Genomic DNA, 19,712 nt, shown 5'->3' with positions numbered 1-19,712 from the left:
TGAAAAGGGACCCACTGCTTCTGTGAGTTTGAGGCACTGACCTCCTCATGTTTTTGTTTCCTGCCGGCTTTAAGGTCCTCCCAGTGAAGCCATGTGGGCTTTGGGAGATAAAGTGGCTTCCACCATTGTAGCCCAGACTGTCCAGATCCCCACATTGCCATGGAGCGGAAGTGGTAAGAATGCCTTCTGCACGAGATATGCTTTGTCTGAACTTGGCTTGTGTCAGATTTATTTGGGCGTTTTCTGTCAAACTTATTACAGAAGGGAAAAAGTGGGGATCCTCCTAGCCAGAGGGGCCAGATCTTGGATGGGGCGTCACCCCTCCTCTGCCCAGGCTCCCTTTTCTGCCTGCCAGGAACAGCCAGTCCACCATTAAACTGCCGACTCCAGTTGCTATATAAACAGGAGTTTTGTGAATCCTTACTGCTTTCCTTTTTCTCTTCCTCATCTTTAGTTCTCCTGTTCTGCCTCGATGCATCTCTTCTTCCCTGGGCCTCTACTGTTGCTTTTAACCTCCTAAGTAGTTTTTCATCCAGTTTTATTTTTTGTCCAAATTCTCCCATTCATAACCTCCTCCTCTTCTGCCTTAGCCATTCTCATTTTATTGTATTCATCTTCACTGTTTTCTTCCTTCCCTCCTCTGTCTCTCGGTCCCCTCTGTTTCTGTTTGGCCTGTGTCTGTGCTTTGCCTTTAGGGATGGGTTCCTGATCACTCTCCCAGTACAGGGAAGTGGGTGGCAGAGAGAATTTGCAGGTGTTGCTGTCCATGTGTCAGCTCAGCCACAGCCCTGTGGCTTTTGACGGCTCAATGTTTATCGGACTTGAGATACTAATCTGGGGTCTCTGCCACGGTGAGAGGCCTGTCTGCCTCACTGCTGGAGGGCTGCCAGACCCCAATTTGTGTGGGGTTTAAAAAAAGAGCCAGAATGATTTTAAAAAAAAAAAAACCCAAAACACCTTGGTAATAGCAAGATCTCTGCATGTTTGTTCTGTGGCTCAGAGCTGCTCTCCTGTGTAACTGGGCTTGGGGGAATACAGCTGGTCCCTGCTAAATCAGGCCTGGCTGTTACTCCAGACAATCTGTGCACCCCTGCTTGCTTTCCCATATGATTCATACTGGAAATATGGCTGTAGTAGTTCCTATGGCTGGGCTGTGAGGGAGGAAGCATCAGTAACTTGCCAAATCCAGCCATTTGCTGTGGGTCTCCGAGGCAAGAGAATGAATTAACGAGGTCCCTCTGTAACCATGTGCTCCTCTGTTGCATTAAGGCCTTCTAAGGTCAATGTTTCATTCTGTAGGTCTCATGGCAGAATGGACAGAGGAGGATTGTGAGCAGCGGAGAACAATCAGCGTCTCCCTAGAGACTTATGCACGAGGCTGTGTAAAGGACGTGGATGAAGGCCTGGAGGTAAAGATCCTGGCCCAACAGTGGCTCAACTCATTTTATTTGAAATTGTAAATGGGGAATCATCATTATTCAGTGGGTGTGTTTCCGATGGTGTCCTGCAGAGATCAGTCCTTGGCCTTGCCCTGTTTAACATTTTTTATCAATGACCTGGAAGAAAACAAATTCATCCATGCTAAAGCATGCAGATGACACAGAAGTTGGGGGAGTGCTAAATAATGAAGACGGCAGGTTGCTGATTCAGAGTGATCCAGATTGCTGGTTGCAAGCAAATAATGTGCATTTTAATATGGCTACATGTATGCATCTGGAAACAAAGAATGTAGGCTGTACCTAGAGGATGGGGGGACTCTATCCTGGGAAGCAGTGACTCTGAAAAAGATTGAGGGGGTGGAGGTGGATAGTCAGCTGAACATGAGCTCCCAGTGTGACACTGGCTAAAAGGGCTAATGTGATCCTGGGATGCATTAAAGGGGAATCTTGAGTAGGAGTAGAGAGGTTATTTTACCTCTGTAATTGTTACTGGTGTGACTGCTGCTGGAATACTATGTCCGGTTTTAGTGTCCACACTCAAAAAGGATGTTTATATATTGGAGAGGATTCAGAGAAGAGCCACAATAATCATTAAAGGATTAGTGATAGACTCAAGGAGCTTAGTCTATTTAGCTTAATAAAGAGAGGATTAAGGGGTGACTTGATCGCAGTCTATAAGTAACTACATGTCGAACATACATTTAATAATGGGCTCTTCAGTCTAGCAGAGAAAGATATAACATGATCCAATGGCTGGAAGTTGAAGCTAGACAAATTCAGACTGGAAATAAGGCGTAAAACTTTAATGATGAGAGTAATTAACCGTTGGAATAATTTACCAAGGGTCATGGTAGATTCTACGTCACTGAGAATTTTTAAATCCAGACTCGATGTTTTTCTAAAAGCTCTGGCCCTACGAATTATTGTGGGGAGGTCCTGTAGTCTGTGTCGTACAGGGTGTCAGATTAGATGATCACAGTGGTCCCTTTTGCCCTGGGAATCTATGAATCTTTTCCTTAATTGGATTCCTAATAGTAATAGAAAGGGAGCTGACCAGCGCTATTAGCTCCCAGCACATGTCACAGAAACAAAAATAAATTTCAGCAATGACGGTCACACGCCTAACAGCCAGCAGAGCCGAGCCCCTTACCCGATACAATGCTCTCCTCCCCAGCGCAGATCCAAACTCTCACCACACCTCACCTCCTGCAGCAGGGTGTGCAAAATAGAGGTACCTTGAAGTTCAGCAGTTGGGAACTGGTTTGGATCAGAGCTAATGGGAGCTCTTTGAGAGCTGAGGACCCCTCCAAGCACTGGTCTGCCACCAGCTCCCTCTCTGTTAAATTGAGAGGAATTCGATGAGTGCATCTACGTCTGTTGTGTTTGCTCTGGACAAATTGAACCCCAGGGCGAGGGGATCTGACCCTGTGGGCTTCGATGGGTGCTGCACCCACTTACTCCAGGGCTGCATTTGGCCCAGAAACAGCTAAACCTTTCCCTTCAAATTCCTGGCCCTTTCCCTCCTTCAGGCGGCCGAGAGGATTGGCTATCCTGTGATGATAAAAGCTTCGGAAGGCGGCGGTGGCAAAGGAATCCGGAAAGCAGAGACCGCAGAGGAATTCACTGGCTGCTTCAGACAAGTGAGAGACTCTGAGGAGAGTTTGTACCCCCAAATCCCACCTTTTTAATTTGCCCCCTCAGAGAAGTAAGAGGCACCAAGGAGGACGCCTCCCTCCACCCCCATCCGAACACATACCTGCCTTTTTAACTCCCCCCGTTCCCCCACAGAAGCTCTGAGGGCCTTCCCCTCCCCATAAATCCTGAGTTTTTATTTTTTCCCCTTTAAAAGTATATTTAATAGAAGAGCGCTCATTCCCCACTGTTTCCCTGACTGATTTTATAGGCATATTTGGGGGGGCAGAGTTATCGTCAGTTCAAAAACTAATCATATATTTTTAAAAAATGTAAAAAGCTCAATACATAAAGGAGTTGGGAACATGAATGATATTTTGTATGGTGCCAGCCCTCTGCCCAGCAGTGAATTTCCCCCACAGAGGATGGGTTTACACGTGTCATCAATGTCAAGGAATATACAAGCCTGGATCCACCACATGAATGTGTTTCTCACACTCTTCTCCTCCCCTCCCAGGTACAGAGCGAGGCCCCAGGGTCCCCCATCTTTGTGATGAAATTAGCCCAGCACGCCCGGCACCTGGAGGTGCAGGTCCTTGCCGATCAGTATGGGAACGCGGTTTCGTTGTTTGGCCGCGACTGCTCCCTACAGCGCAGGCATCAGAAAATAATTGAAGAGGCACCGGTGACGGTAGCAGCTCCCTCTGTGTTTGACTTTATGGAGCAGGTAGATATTCTGGGTCTTTTCTGTGGGCTAGGCTGAGGCAGCTCTCACAGAGAGAGAGGATGTTAGAGAAGAGGAGCCTTTTCACTACTAGTTTTATTACCTGTATTACGGTAATGCCTAGGAACCCTGAGCAAGGCCCTGTTGTGCTAGGTGCTGCACAGACAAATAACAAAGGAGACAATGCCAGCCACAGAGAGCTCACACTCCAGCTGTAAGTGGGACACCACCAAGATGAACTGTTCAGATGCTTGTGTACAGCCCTTGTGTTTCAGCCAAATGCTTAAAAGCACAAACCCCAGAGGTTGCCTGATGAGCAGAGCTGGAACTAGGCATTTTAGCGCCTGGGGCGAGCAAACATATTTGTGCCCCCTGCCTTTTTTCATCATTCCCCCCCTCCCCCCCCCCCCCCGCGGTGACGTTTGGGTGGGGAGACAGGACACACACAGCGTTACATTTCCCCTCCCCCGCCCCGGTTTTTTTTGGTTGTGCCCCCAACCCAGACAGGCTGGGTGGCCCGTTGAGGTGAGTCAGGGGCTGAAGGTGGTGCTCTCTCCACGAGTCCTGCTGTGTGGGACTTTACGTGTCACCTATTTCCACCCCACATTTCCGCCCCCACGGCTTTGCACCCTGGGTGGCTGCCCTGCTCGCCCCGCCCTGGTTATGGCCCTGCTCAGGGGTGTCCAGCAAGTTAATTTTTGTATCCCTTCCACAATCTCCTCGAACCGGGGGCTCTCTGCCTGGGAGCCATGACCACCTTCCCTTTCTAGAGGGATAAATGTTCGGTTGTAGCCTGGGGCTGCGGTATGGAAACACTGTCCCAGTGGATCAGCTCTGACCTAAGGGTCTAGCCCTTAATCATGTGAGTATTCCTTACTTCACAAGCCTCTGGGACCTCTTGTGTGACTAATGTGATCTTGTCTGTGTCATCGCCTTCCTGCAGTACGCTTCTTGTTTGAGTACTTGCATTATAGTAGCCACTAAGGTCCCCAGTCAAGGACCAGGTCTCCATTGTGCTGGGCACTGTGTACACACAGAAAAACAAACAACCCCCATGCTTACCAACATCTCAGTTGAATGAGTGACTCTTAAGGTGGGGAGGTTTGTTTAATTTAACTAGCATTTTTGGTCTATGATTTTGATTCTCTGCTTGAAATTTTTTCTAGCTGCCACTATCCACCTCCGGTTGCTGTAGAGTTTGGTAGCTCTACATTACCTCTCCCATATTAAGCACATAATTAAGTAGCAGGCTGAACTTTAAAGTCTTGGTTCTTGCAAACTTGACATGGCTTAACTAACAAGATAGTGGCTTTTATTCCTCAGTCCCCAGGTTACTCTCTTGTCCCATCTCCTAATGACTTCTATTGCTTCCATGTTTCTGTGCTGCATTCAGTCAGTTACCTGCTGCACACTAAAGCTGCGTAACTTAATGGATCACAGTTGTAAATTGCTTTACAGTTTTGATGTACAGATTCATTCTCTCTCCTGAGCTGATGCTTTTCCCCCTATTTATTTGTATTGCTGCGGCATTTGTCTTTCCCCAATTTGATGTAGTGTCCTGGAAATATTGCATGAGGGGCATGTCAGAAACATGCACGTAATAGACTCTGAACACCAGGCAAAGTGCTCTGCAGTTGTGGACTAGCAGGAGCTAGCATCACAAAAGCCAGATCTGTTTGTGTCGTGTTTTCAGTGTGCAGTACGCCTTGCAAAGATGGTGGGCTATGTGAGTGCAGGGACAGTCGAATACCTCTATAGTGAAGATGGCGGCTTCCACTTTCTGGAGTTAAATCCCCGCCTGCAAGTAGAACATCCTTGCACAGAAATGATTGCTGATGTGAACTTACCTGCGGCTCAGCTACAGGTATTTGAAATTTGCCAACATATCATTTTTTCTCACTGTTGCTTTTCTTAAAGTTGTTGCAGCACATGAATGACTCTGAGGAGCTCATTGGTTTGAGCCACATGTTGTGTGTGAGTTTGGAGTTTGTGAAAGGTACCAGATTGGCAACCTGGGAGAAGGAATTTCTCTCTCCATTAAGAGGTAGAACATGGGCAGCAGCAGACCAAGCCCCTGCGTGATGTCTCACTCCCAACCCAGAGGAGCCATCTCTAGGAGTGAGAGGGACATTTGGTCTCCATGCCCCATCAGTCCTGAGCACCTCAAAAATATGCCCACAAAGTGACCAGTTGGGATGACTGCTCTTAAGGTCACTTCACACAGGGCTCTGAACAGCCATCAGATGGCTGCTCCCTTTGATTCCTCCAGAAGGGGTTGGATTTGAACTGGTGACCTAGAGGGTGAAAGGCTCCTTGTCCCTTTCCCGTTTACCTGAGCCAGCCAGTCCCACCGATTGGCTCTAATTCTCATACTGAAGCCTCATTTCAAAGCTAATTTAGAAGAATCCAAGCCCCGTCTCCTTTGTCTCCTTTTTCTGCTGGGCACTTGTGCAGATTGCAATGGGTGTCCCCTTGCACAGAATAAAAGACATCCGAGTGCTGTATGGAGAGTCGCCATGGGCTGATACACCCATCTGCTTTGAGAGCCCTGCGAATATCCCAGTGCCCAGAGGCCATGTCATTGCTGCTAGAATCACCAGTGAAAACCCTGATGAGGTGAGTAAATGGAACCCTGTTTAGAAAGTGTCTGCTCTGGTCTGGATCAGATTAAAATGTTGCTGAGGGCAGGGTGCGACCTTGTTTTTAGCAAGATCTGAACTCTGAGCAGTCCTCCACTGATAAAATGTTGGAATATTGGACATATTCTCAGATGAGATCTGTGGGGTTAATGAAATCCACAGGTGGATTTATCTAATAGCTGTTGTTTGCAATGGGATTCCTCTTTCCTGCCTTGCACCTATTTTGTTTCAAATGTAAACTTCTTACTTTCTTCTCTTTGTGTTTTTTTACATTGACTCTAGGGGTTCAAGCCAAGCTCAGGGACAGTGCAGGAGCTGAATTTCCGTAGCAGCAAGAATGTCTGGGGTTATTTCAGTGTGGCAGCTGCTGGCGGTTTGCACGAATTTGCTGATTCGCAGTTTGGGCACTGTTTCTCCTGGGGAGAGAACCGCGAGGAGGCCATCTCGTCAGTATTGTCCTCCCAGTAGGATTAGCAATAAGCATTTCTCGAGAGACTCGAGTGCCATGAATGTTGATGGGTTTAGATATAAAAATATTTGGTTTTAACCCTAAGAGGCAATGAGCCACTTTGGCTTTTCTGAGCAGTTTAGCTGTGGACTTGTGACAAAGGGCCCTGCAAGGGAATTATGGAGACTGTTCAAACTAAACTGAAGTATTCAGAAATGTGGTGATTTAGCCCTGCTTCAGCAAAGCACTTAATGCTTAGCTTTATGTATTGCTCTTACTCGTACTGGTCATGTGCTCTGCTGCATTGGGACCTCACAGAGCTACTCTGTTACCTTTCAAAGTAAACTGTTTCCCAGCAGGCCAAAAAATAAATAAATCTCTAAGAGCTGAACATGCAGAAAGGGCAGACTTTTAATAACATGCACTCGGAGACAGCTTTTGACTGCAGGCTGTCTCTCTCCAGAGTTACAGAAACACATCTATCTAAGTTTTTATAAGGTTGCCTATCACCATATGCAGCATTCTCAACCACTACATTCTGGGTAGCTTGCTGTATACCTTGGCTGCTGAATAAGAGCCTTCTTGCACGTCAGTCGAAATCCAATCAAAATGTGGCGTATGTGTTTGTATATTTTGTAAAGAGAAGTTTAACGTCTGCTCTTGCACTTGTGTATTGGATAAATCAGATTTTGGGTCTTTAGTACTTTGTATAATAGAAAATGAAGTGGGGAAAGACACTTGCTAAGGGGGGAAAAGAAATAGTTATTCTGTATGCCCCAATAGATCGGTATGCTTAGCACTGAATATTTATCATGCATCGGGAATAAATTGCCTAGGGAGGTTGTGGACTCTCCATCTCTGGAGATATTTAAGAGTAGGTTAGATAAATGTCTATCAGGGATGGTCTAGACAGTATTTGGTCCTGCCATGTGGGCAGGGGACTGGACTCGATGACCTCTCGAGGTCCCTTCCAGTCCTTGAATCTATGAATCTTAAACTCAATATTAACAGAGGAACTTTTCTTTAAAAGGAATATGGTTGTGGCGCTGAAAGAGCTGTCGATCCGTGGGGATTTCAGAACAACAGTCGAGTACCTGATTAAGCTGCTGGAGACTGAGAGCTTTCAGAACAATGAGATAGATACTGGGTGGCTGGACCACCTGATTGCTGAGAAAGTGCAGGTGGGAGAAGCTAAGCGCTGACTCTCTTCCCTCTGGCTAATCATCTTCATTCTCACGTGGATCTGCTGTCCACAATGTGCTGGAAGTGTCATTCTTTCCCCCGCTAGGCCGAGAAGCCAGACACCATGCTGGGCGTGGTTTGCGGTGCCCTGAATGTAGCAGATGCCCTGTTTAGGACTTGTATGACTGACTTCCTGCATTCGCTTGAAAGGTAAAGTGCTACGTGACTAACGGGATAGGCACAATGAAGTGTGGCTGTTAAACCCTTCTTATGACCAAATACTGGTCCCGCTGAAATGAATGGGAGTTTTGTTACGCTCTTTAGCGAGAGCAGGGGTATATAGAGCATGTGACGTAAGGCGCTGTGTTTGAGAGGCAGTGGACAGGGTGCTGGGCTGGGGCTCAGGAGATGTGGTTCTGTCCCCAGTTCTGTCACTGGCCTGCTGAATGACTGGGCAAATCACTTCCCCTGTCTGTGCCTCAGTTTCTCCTCACACCTTTTGTCTGTTTAAGACTGCAAGCTCTTCGAGATAGGGACTCTTTCAGACTGCCTCTTACTATGTGTTTGTACAGCACCTAGCGGATTAGGGTCCCAGTCTTGGTAGAGGACTGTACATACTATTGTAATAATTGAGCTGTGTGTGTGTGTGTGTGAGAGAGAGAGAGAGAGAGTGTGTGAGAGATCCAAGGTTTTTCGGCACATAAGCTGACCCTTTGTCACAGACATTCAGGCTACTTGTGCATGATTTTGTCTAATGCAAGTTAACACCTTAGCAGAGTAAGGCATGACCAACCACTAAGAGAGTTAAACCCAGGCACAGAATGTTGACTCGTGATTACATTGCTGATTTTCAGAGTGGGATGTGAAGATGGTGTTCCTATATTCTTTAAGGCAGCTAAGTGGAGGAAAGGAAACTTTACTGTTTGACTTCCAGAGCCTTAATGGGCCGCAAAGGAGATGAGATATTAAAAAAGAAAACCCAAGGTTTTTGCTTTTTGCTTCTGAGATGTGGGAAGTCAGGTTAGATTAACATAATGGTCCCTTCTGGTCTTTAACGTCTATGAATAAAGTTTTGTTTTGTTTTGTTTTTAAGTTGCTGGGTTTTTTTACCTTAGGAATGTCAAGTTCACTCTTCACAAGTTTTCCTGTGGGACTTCTTGTGGTTTTTCAGAGATGTGTATTGTGAACTTTTACACCTTAGTTGAAGGGTGAGAGTGTTGAGTCCTTATTTAAGACATTCTGTCTCCAAAGTGTTCATTAGCCATTGGAGCTAAGTAGATGATGACCGAAACCAAAGTTTTAATCAGGCTGGCTAAAAGTCCCTTCCCCTCTCAACTGCTGAACTTTCACTCACTTCACTCTTGTGATGGTGTCATGTTAGTAGCTCTGCCATCATCATAGAATCTTGTAGGGGACACTAGAGCTTAATTTCTCATGTGAAGCAGCACAACTCCTCTCTCACCACCTTTTAAACATGTTATAAACTTTCACGCTGCCTTTATACATCAGAAAGGGGATGCAAAACCAACTATTTCTCTCCCCTGCAAGCAGGGCCGGCTTTAGGAAGTGCGGGGCCCAATTCGAACATTTTCAGTGGGGCCCCGGCAGGGATGACTTAAAAAAAAAAAAAAAACCACATAAAAAACCCCTTCCATTTCTTCCATGTATTATTTACTTTCCATAACTATATAAATAATAACAAAATTATATATTGCGTACATTGCTGGCTGGAGGCAGGGCAGGGGCTGACTGGAGGTAGGGTCTGGCTGGAGGCAGGGCAAGGGGTGCGGGGCTGGCTGCGGGCAGGGCAGGGGGTGTGGGGCTGGCTGCAGACCGGGGCTGGCTGCAGGCAGGGCGGGGGTGTTGGGCTGGCTGGAGACGGGCTGGTGCGGGCAGGGCAGGGGGTGCAGCAGGGGCTGGTGCGGGCAGGGCAGGGGGTGCAGCAGGGGCTGGCTGGAGACGGGCTGGCTGGAGGCAGGGCAGGGGGTGCGGGGCTGGAGGCAGGGCAGGGGGTGCAACAGGGGCTGGCTGCGGGCAGGGCAGGGGGTGCAGCAGGGGCGGGCTGCCGCGGCGGGCGGGGCAGGGGGGGCGGGGTGCAGGGCTGGTGCGGGCAGGGGGTGCAGCAGGGGCTGGCTGCAGGCAGGGCAGGGGCTCCCTTGCTTCTACCGCCCCAGCTCTTTAAATAGCCGAGGGAGCCCTGGGGAAGCGGCAGGGCTCCAGCGGCTATTTAAAGGGCTGGGGCGGTAGAAGCAAGGGGAGCCCCGGACTTTTTAAATAGCCCCCAGAGCCCCGCAGCCCTACCCCAGGGCTCCAGAAGTGGGGCTCTGGTGGCAATTTTAAGGGGCCTGGGGCTCCAGCTCCTGCTGGGAGCCCCAGGCCCTTTAAATTGCCCCCTGGGGAAGCCAGCCGCCCCGGTACGGTGTACCGGCGGCGGCAAGGGCGTGGGGCCCTCTTAGGTGCGAGGCCCAATTCAGGCCTAAAGCCGGCCCTGCCTGCAAGTCCCCTTTAAAAGCTCTCTTCTGCAGCCCACTGAGGTCTAAACCTGCTCTTTGGACTAGTGCTGATGGGCTATATGCCGTGGCTGAGTTCTCTTGGTGTCTGACTTTTTACCCTTGTCCCTTAGGGGCCAAGTTCTGCCAGCGGCTTTCCTGCTGAACATTGTAGAAGTGGAGCTTATTTATGAAGGTGTGAAGTACGCTCTCAAGGTAAACGGTGTCTTGTGTTTTTCCAAGCTTGTGAAGACTTTGGCTTGCGCAGGCATTACTACACATGGCTAGGTAGATTCTGCATGTGTCTCTCATCAGTACAGACAAGCACTTCTGGGTGGGTACTTTCAGTGAGAAGATAGTAAAAAATATCTTCATTATCCATTTTTTTAAAAAAAAGTCTCGTTTTAAATGAGTTTAACTGTTTGTTTTTACAGTATGGAGAATTTTTCTGCTTCCAGATGGACTGTTGCTGGAGTTAATGCGTCTAATAAAGTGCTGGCTTTTCCTATTCATAAATCCAGCTAGGTAGCAGCTTTAGTTAGTTAAATCACTTTCTTATCATGGGAAAGTGGAGGATCAGCTGAAATTACTGATAATGGTTGAGCTGTAGAACCAGGCTAGCAATTCAAACACTAACCTCAAATCCTGTGATCTAAATCAATGTTTCTCAGCGGATTCTGTGATCTCCCTGACACAGTTTAGGAAGGCAGCAAGCTGGTCCCTGGTATCAAAAAGGTTGAGAAACACTGGTCTAAGTGACAGAGGGGGCATGGAGAAGCCAAGTCCATATTCCACACTAAATCCTGCTCCCACCCACTACACAATGAGAGCTCGGCTTCTGGTGTCATCTCAAAGGGCTGATGCACAGCAGCCTGGCAATGCAAGCCTAAGGCTTGATCTCAGTGAAGATTGTAATGTTCACGTTTTAAAGCCTCTCTCTTCGGTATTTTTCAACAGGTTGCCCGTCAGTCTCTGACAACTTATGTCATTATCATGAATAACACTCACATTGAGATAGACGTGCACAGGTTGAATGATGGCGGGGTGCTGCTTTCCTATGATGGTAACAGTTACACAACGTACATGAAAGAAGAAGTTGACTGGTAAGTTAGAGAGCTGACCCATTATCCCACTGCTGCAGATTTCTTCCCAATCTCGCGACTAGACACAGCAGCAATTGCAGCTGCTTCTGCTGCAGGCAGAAAATAGGTTGAGCAGTAACAGAATTTCCCCTCTCCTTAAGCTACCGAATCACCGTTGGTAACAAAACGTGTGACTTTGAAAAGGAGAAAGATCCAACCATGCTGAGATCACCCTCTGCTGGGAAACTGCTGAAGTACACCGTGGAAGATGGAGGCCACATCTTCGTAGGGCACAGTTTTGCAGAGATAGAGGTAACTGTAGGTTAGTGCAGGTTGTGTCACTGAGTGGCAAATGGCTTCCAATCTGTATGCTTGATAAAGAGATGCAGATTATGTATATACACCCCTACAATAAAAAAAATGAAGTCATGTCTCTATTGTGACACTTGGAAAAAAATGACTGTCCTAGGCCCTTGATGTTGCATGGATGATATTCATTTATTACACTCTATTCCACCAATCCTCATACAGGTGATGAAAATTATTTTGACCCTGGAGGTGAAGGAATCTGGCCATATACGTTATATAAAACGGCCAGGAGCATTGCTGGAGGCAGGCTGTGTCATAGCTAGACTCGAGTTAGATGATCCTACCAAAGTGCACCCAGTGAGTATTGCTGCTGGGACAGAACCAGGTTATTTTCTATTTTCTTACATGACTAATCAGGTCATCCGTGACTTGTAACTGTCTGTCTCTTATGCCCCAGTATCTTAATATGTTTGTTCACTTGGGGTTTTAACACACCAGATACTTAGCAATGATGTAGAATTTTGTATTTGAAAGTGTGGCCTTTATATAAATATTCTGTTGGCCTTAGCTAGTCTGTATTTTAAGCATATATGCCTTTCGGGATTTGGGCAGAAAACTGAATTTTGATTTTTAAGGCTTGATTGAAAATGACTAGAATAAGGAATTCTGACATACATTTTTCTAATGCCTCTTATTTGGCAACTTACCACTTGATTCATTCTGACGACACCCTCCTTTGCATTTTAATTAAAATAATTATGGATACTGAGCAGTTTCCTTGCCTGCTGAGGTTGCACACATGTATTTTTCTAGATGATAGTTTAATTTGAATGAGATCTGCCTCACTTTTCTCTTCTCCATTCCTGTTTTATATTCCAAATGTTTTCTTTCTCTTGTATTCGACCTCAGGCCCAGTTGTATACAGGTGGCCTCCCCACCCAGCAGATGTTGCCAATTGGTGGCCTGAAGCTGCACCAGGTCTTTCACAGTGTCCTGGAGAATCTGATCAATGTCATGAATGGCTACTGCTTGCCAGAGCCATATTTCAGTGCAAAAGTAAGTGCCTTTCTCTAATGGCATCTGCTTCTAATACCCAGAGGGTATTTTAACTGATATATTTATGCCAACAAACTTTTGTTCACATGTAACCATCTTTCCCTTCAATTTCTTTTTTATACATGGATGAAGACCTGGATCTACTCTCAAATCTAGTTTAACTTGTATTCTTGTTGGAATGGTCTCCCACTATCAGTGTGATAACAAAGAGCACTTACCGTATTTCTCTAGGTGGCAACCTTGGGGGAAATTTATAATACTTTGCTGAGCCCCTTAATGTTAAGCATTGGCTGTAGTACATCTTTTGTGCCTTCCATTCATCCAGTGATCTCAAAGTCCTTCACAAGCCTTAAATTAAGGCTCACGACCATCTGTTGTGTAGATAGGTAGGAAGGTGTCATTTCCATTTTATAGACAAGGACTCTAAGGGCATGATTTATGAGAAATGCTGAGCCGTCACCACTTGTACTGAGGTCAGTGAGAGCTGCAGGTGCTCAGCACCTCTGAAAATCAGTCCCCGAGTGACTTTGACTGGGGTTTTATACCTGGTTCGATGCTACTCCCAGCCCAGTGCCACAGTTAAGAAACCATCCTTAATTCCATTGTGCTAGCCCACCTGCCCTGTTGGTTACAGGGCTGCAAGCATAGTTTTCATTGGGATGGCAAGATCCGTTCACTTGCCTTTCCTGACACATCGGCCTCTGATGTTTTTCCATTACATCTTCACAGCAATAATCTTTATTTTGCTTAGATGAAAGAATGGGTATGTGAGCTGATGAAGACCCTCCGGGACCCCTCCCTGCCTCTTCTGGAGCTGCAGGAGATCATGACAAACGTGTCTGGCAGAATCCCACTGTCAGTGGAGAAATCCATTCGAAAAGTGATGGCACAATACGCTAGTAACATCACCTCGGTGCTGTGTCAGTTTCCCAGTCAGCAGGTAAGCCGTACAAGAGGGATGGTCTTGTGTTCCATCCTCTTTAATATCTTGGTGACTATCACAGTCTTTTTTTTCTTTTCATGCTAAACTGGTCAGAATTTTTCAACTGAAAAGTTTTTCCGCTAAAAGACGAGGTTTCATCAAAAATATTAATGGGGAAAATGTCATATACAATAAATTTATTTCAAAATTTCTGTTGTGTGGGGGAAAAACAGCTTTTTTGATCAGCAAACGTTTGTAACAGATATAGTTTAATTTGGAATCTTTTACACAAGTTCTCAGCCCTGAAGCAATTTTTTCCCCCCTCTAAAATTGAGCTAACCTCTTTAAGCTATCCTTTTCCTATTTGAAATCTGAAAAAGTTAAGTGTCTCCTCTTCTCCCAGCTGTTACTCTGAATGTTCCATGTAAATGCAGCTGGAATAGGTCAGTGTGCTTGACCTCCATGTGTTTTCTGTAAATAGATTTCTGTCAACCCAGGCAGCATTTCCCTGCTCTAAGGCTTTCCAGTGAGTGTGTAATGATAAATGTCTGTCTTTCATTGTTCATGAGACACCGTGGGTGAGGTAATATCTTTTATTGGACCGATGTCTGATGATCAGAGAGACAAGCTGTGTGGCTCGAAAGCTTCTCTCTCTCACCAACAAAAGTTGGTCCAATAAAAGGTTTACCTCACCCACCATGTCTCTAATATCCTGGGGCTGACACAGCTACATTTCATTGTTCATAACAGAGCATATGATGTTAATTTAAAAAAAAAAAAAAGGGAGGATTGTGGTGGGTTTCTGAATTATTCTTGCTGGAACGTAGGCACACTTGGAATGTCTTGTGGCAGGCAGGTTGGCTGGCTGGCTGTACTGCGCTTACCAAACAAAGATGGTTTTTCTTCCCCTTATAATACTTGTTGCCCTTCCTCTTTGCAGGGTTGGAATTAATGTTTCCAATTTATGGAGACCTCTCTACAGCCTTGTAGTACCCAAGAATGGCAACCATAAAGACACCGGATCAGTCGTGCAAATCCTTACTGTGAATAGTCTCGCTGAAACTAATTGAACTGCTCACATGAGTTGGGACAACTCGTATGCGTGAGGCATTGCAGATCCTGCCCCTGATCTTTGGGGAAATAGAAATTACTTACTGCTGCTCACAGACTGAGGGTTTCAAAGGAGCGTAACAGTTAGACACATGGGCTTCTTTGAAAATCCAAGTAGAGTTCCTGCTAATTAATATAGTCTCTTAAAAAGGGGAATGTGTGTAGGGCAAGAGAAAAGGGAGCTTCATTTTGGTGTCTTAGCCATTCCTGCGTAGTCACATCCCCTTGGTTTTCCAGACTTTTGTGCCCAAGCTACTTTTTAGCTCCTTCATGCCTGTGTTTCTTCTGCTCTGTGCAGATCGCTAGCATACTGGACAGCCATGCAGCCAGTTTGCAGAGGAAGGCAGACCGGGAAGTCTTCTTCATGAACACACAGAGCATTATGCAGCTAGTCCAGAGGTGAATGCCTTCCTGTGCTGTGGCACGCCCTACGGTGTGGGAGGTTTCCAGACGTGCTGTGAAATGCTCCATAGAAACTAGTGCCGGCCCTGACTCCAAGGGAGGTGGAGAAGGGTCAGAGCAGCAGGGCAAGCGGGGCCAATGCTGGTGTAGGTGATTGCAGCCTGTGGGAAGGCTGGCAGTGATGCTGCACCCCTCTCTGTCCTGAGCAAGCAGAGCATTGGGTGAGCACCACTTCCTGGCTCATGCACTGAGTGCCATTGTCTCGAGCCATTTGCCTGCCCCAGGAGAGGAGGATCCATCCTGACTGCTTCCTAGTCCATGTTCGATTCCCAGCAAAAGCAGCGTGGCCAATGTGATGGCGCGTTAGCTCTGGGATGTGGCACACTCGGTCCTCTTCTCTGTTCCCAGGTACCGCAGCGGCATTCGGGGCTACATGAAATCTGTCGTGTTAGACTTGCTGAGAAGATATTTGCAAGTGGAAACCCAGTTCCAACAAGGTCAGAGGAAGTGGTGGTGTGTTTGTCAAGGGCCCGGTGCTTTTCCGCAGGCCGGGGGAACTAACCTAACCAGGGGATGCTTGCTGTCTCCCCAGCCCACTATGACAAATGTGTGATCAACCTGAGGGAGCAGTACAAACTGGACATGACCCCGGTGCTCGAGTGCATCTTCTCTCATGCTCAGGTGGCAAAGAAGAATCTGCTGGTGATCATGTTAATTGTAAGTAGAGATGGCAACCTCTGTGAGACTAGCGTGGGTGTCAAGTCGGATCAGAAATGGCTGTTGAGATGCACCGTAGAGTGTTACCGCTGACCTGGAAGGCAAATTCTGAATACAAGGAAATCGAGAAATAAGGGTGGGAGGGAATGAAGCAGCCTGTAGTTTTGTGTTTTGATGAGTGGCTTGATGGTAGCAGTTTTATAGAAGGGATCCATTGCAGTGTTGTAAGAGTGAAGGTCAAACTGCAGTGGAGAACTCTGGAAAAATTACCAGTGTGGGAAGCTTCCCTGTAATAAGAGGGTTGATTTGAGATATTGCAGCCATCTGTGAAAGGGGAAAATAAAGCAAATGCAATGGATTGATTCAGCATGTACGTGTGTGTGTGTGTGTGTGTGGTCTCAAATATTCTTACAGCACTTAATAACACTTTACCTGTACAGAGCATCTGATGTAGAGCATCTATAGAGTGCTTTAATATCTCTAATTAAGCCTCCTTATTAGATCTACTTTGCAAATGGGGAGGCAGGTTTCGATTAGAACTCAGATGTGCAGCCAATTACATCAGATTGCCTCTCTTGTATTTTATTGTAAAATTAAACTTCTGCAGACATTTTGAAAGAAGTATTTTGGTCGTACCTGTTTAAAACGTGAAGTTGTTTTCAAACTTTACAACATCTGTTCTTAATGTCTTTGACTGCACCCCCCAAAATTGTTATTGGTGGCTTCTTCACTAGTGGAGCCTGCATTAAATTAGCTTCCCTTTTCTGTACCGACTTTTAAGAAAAGGGGAGGTTTTCTGGCCTGTGCCATAAAGGAGATCAGACTAGATGATCACAGTGGTCTCTTCTTTATATAGATTCCAAGGCCGGAACAAAAAATTGGCTCCATGTGTGTATGTTAGAAGAGAAATGCACGTCTTCCTGGTTCAGTGCACAGACGTTTGTAGGCAAAGTAAGGAATGTAGATGGAGGTTTCTGTTCAATCAGGGTTAGTCATTAACACTGGAAGGGTATTTAATAGGACCAGCTGTGTGGTCGAGACTCCACCATGACAGAGGAGCTGATGGCCATTCTCAATGAGCTAACACAGCTCAGTAAAACGGAGCACTCCAAAGTGGCTTTGCGAGCCAGACAGGTTAGTATGTTTCGTGGTTTACACCATGTTGTTAAATGGTGGTGATTTTCCCCCAACCTTCCCCTTCCGCCTCCAAATCACAGCCATTTATTTAGATTCTTTTTATATGTAGGTTTTGATTGCCTCTCACCTCCCTTCTTATGAACTGAGACATAATCAGGTGGAGTCCATATTCCTGTCTGCTATCGACATGTACGGCCACCAGTTCTGCCCTGAAAACCTAAAGGTTGTGACTACTACTTACATTTAATTCTAAAGCATGGGATTTTACCTTTCAGTTAGTTCTTAGTGAAGCAGTTTGATTTGTAAGCCATTTATTTCAAAAGGCCTTAAAAAGGCATTAATGTCTTGCAGCTTAAGCTATTGATGCTAGTTTATATCAGACCATGTGAAATGCTGCTTTCTGATCTCTTCCAGACAAAGGCCCATAGCACAGGGTCACCCTCTTTCTGCCACTCTCCTCCGAAGGGGTAGGAAGTGAATGGAGGATTCTGTTCCCCTAGCAGGGAAACGTGTCCATATGCTAGGAATTGAGAACTGCGGTGACGGGTACTCTAGATTACGCCTTAAATCATTCGAAACCCTCAGTGTGAACTGCAGGCTAATGAATCTAGCAAAAGCTACTGAGGGAGCTTCAGGATTGGAGCAACTGCAGCTGTGTAACTTCCATCTCTTCTTCATCCTTCATGCCAGCACCGGGTTGTTCAAACCTTGTCTTGCGCTGAATTCTGTTTTCCTCATGACAGAAACTGATCCTCTCGGAAACCACCATCTTTGATGTGCTCCCTACCTTCTTCTACCACTCCAACCAGCTGGTGCGCATGGCAGCTCTGGAGGTAAAGGGTGAATTGAAGACTTGGGCTGCCATTTATTTAGAAGAAATGCAGCTCTTAGAGCAGGAGCTGCTTTTAGTGCCAGCGAGAGAGGCTGTGTTGCCCATGGTGGTTGCTTCGGTGGTTGGCCATGGGAAAGCACTCTGATTTCAAAGTAAATTCTTCTCCCGCCTCTTTGCTCAGGTGTACGTGAGGAGAGGATATATCGCCTATGAACTAAACAGCCTGCAGCATCGTCAGCTCTCAGATGGCACGTGTGTGGTAGAGTTTCAGTTTATGTTGCCATCATCGCATCCAAATAGGTAGGAATGACCTGCACTTAGTCTGTTGCCCGATTCTACTTGGTTATTGATGAACTTGACTTCCATGCACAGGCGCCGACTTTTCAAAGTGCCCGGGGGCGGGGCTCGACCCCCAGCTCTGCCCCAGGCCCCGGCCCCACTCCACCCCTTCCCCCAAGGCCTCACCCCGTCCCACCTCTTCCCACTCAGTTGCACCCTCTCCCTCAAGTGCGCCATGTCCTTGCTCCTCCCACCCCCCAGAGCGTCCTGCACGCTGCGAAACAGCTGATTGCAGTGGGAAGGAGGGAGGGAGAGGTGCTGATCGGTGGGGCCTGCCAGCAGGCGGGAGGTGCTGGGGGGTTGAGGGGGAGCTGATACGAGGGCTGCCGGTGGGTGCTCAGCATGCTTCCATGGCTTGATAGCTTTAACGATGGATACGTGAGGGGGTTGGAGCATTCTCCCCCCACACACACCTGCTTTTTGTAAAGCTGTTTGTTTAATTTCTCATTAACTCAATGATGGAGACCCTCAATGGGAAATTATTAAGCCTTCCTAGGTGGGCTCTTAGTGGATAAATCCTCTTTTCCATCTGGTGCATGGTGTTGGGTTTGCTGTGTGAATTGAAGAGCCGGTGTTTGATGCTGCAGCTCACCGAGTTGTTCAATACTCTGATTTCAGAGGCAACAGCCCCACTTTGAGCAGGTAGAGTGCAGAATTTTCTCTTTGAAGCATGAGAAGTGATTTTCGCCTGCTGCATTAATACTCTACCCAATGTGCCCATTTCTCTCTCTCTTCCCCATGACTTACTGGCTGCTATGGTGGCACTTTGCTCTCTGGCTGGCAGGGCAGAATGGGTTCTTTCTGAATCAGGCAGCCCTAGTGGTGCTGGGAGATGGGCAGAAGTTTGCACACAGTCTCATCCCTCAAGCTAAGCGGATGCTGCTCTGGAAGCCGAAATCAGAACAAACCCTAAGCTACTAAGCGGCGTAGTAGTCCCCTCCGTGCACGCTGCTTTTAGAATGTGAGGGGAGAGCTGTTAGAGGCAGCCAGGTGTGCCTGGCAGGAGAATAAAATAAAGACTTGAGGTTTTACATCTCCAAAATGCTCTGTGGGTGTTACTCCTCGTCACATGACTGGGAGATGAGCTGGTGTCTTCCCCATTCTATAGATGAACTCGGAGGTGAAAGGACTCGCCGAGGGTCACGCAGTAGTTCAGTGATAGAACTACAGTAATGAACAGAACCCAGGAGTCCTGAGTCCCAGTCTTCAGCTTGGCCATGACAGTGCAAAGTAAAGCCGGTCAGGTTAACGTA

The 19,712-nt window shown here is 46.8% G+C and overlaps 1 protein-coding gene across 1 annotated transcript in view; it reads left to right on the top strand.

Annotated features, from left to right (window-relative positions):
* ACACB (acetyl-CoA carboxylase beta) overlaps positions 1–19,712 on the top strand; it is a 60,663-nt gene that overhangs the window by 20,093 nt on the left and 20,858 nt on the right. Inside the window, exons 7-29 of the mRNA XM_029912616.1 lie at positions 75–173; positions 1,300–1,409; positions 2,969–3,079; positions 3,589–3,798; positions 5,489–5,659; positions 6,250–6,411; positions 6,717–6,880; positions 7,913–8,063; positions 8,171–8,274; positions 10,688–10,769; positions 11,511–11,656; positions 11,797–11,947; positions 12,167–12,301; positions 12,854–13,000; positions 13,752–13,940; positions 15,331–15,431; positions 15,843–15,931; positions 16,027–16,151; positions 17,172–17,285; positions 17,398–17,511; positions 18,032–18,121; positions 18,302–18,420; positions 19,078–19,101. Of these exons, the coding sequence (XP_029768476.1) occupies positions 75–173; positions 1,300–1,409; positions 2,969–3,079; positions 3,589–3,798; positions 5,489–5,659; positions 6,250–6,411; positions 6,717–6,880; positions 7,913–8,063; positions 8,171–8,274; positions 10,688–10,769; positions 11,511–11,656; positions 11,797–11,947; positions 12,167–12,301; positions 12,854–13,000; positions 13,752–13,940; positions 15,331–15,431; positions 15,843–15,931; positions 16,027–16,151; positions 17,172–17,285; positions 17,398–17,511; positions 18,032–18,121; positions 18,302–18,420; positions 19,078–19,101 (2,908 nt within the window). The remainder of the gene's footprint in view (positions 1–74; positions 174–1,299; positions 1,410–2,968; positions 3,080–3,588; positions 3,799–5,488; positions 5,660–6,249; positions 6,412–6,716; positions 6,881–7,912; positions 8,064–8,170; positions 8,275–10,687; positions 10,770–11,510; positions 11,657–11,796; positions 11,948–12,166; positions 12,302–12,853; positions 13,001–13,751; positions 13,941–15,330; positions 15,432–15,842; positions 15,932–16,026; positions 16,152–17,171; positions 17,286–17,397; positions 17,512–18,031; positions 18,122–18,301; positions 18,421–19,077; positions 19,102–19,712) is intronic.

This window comes from Terrapene carolina, unplaced genomic scaffold (genome assembly GCF_002925995.2).
Source record: "Terrapene carolina triunguis isolate 2854851 unplaced genomic scaffold, T_m_triunguis-2.0 Scaffold234, whole genome shotgun sequence".
NCBI classification, from domain to species: Eukaryota; Metazoa; Chordata; order Testudines; family Emydidae; genus Terrapene; species Terrapene triunguis.
The sequence above is the reverse complement of the archived record's forward strand: the minus strand, read 5'-3'. Positions and strand labels throughout refer to the sequence as shown.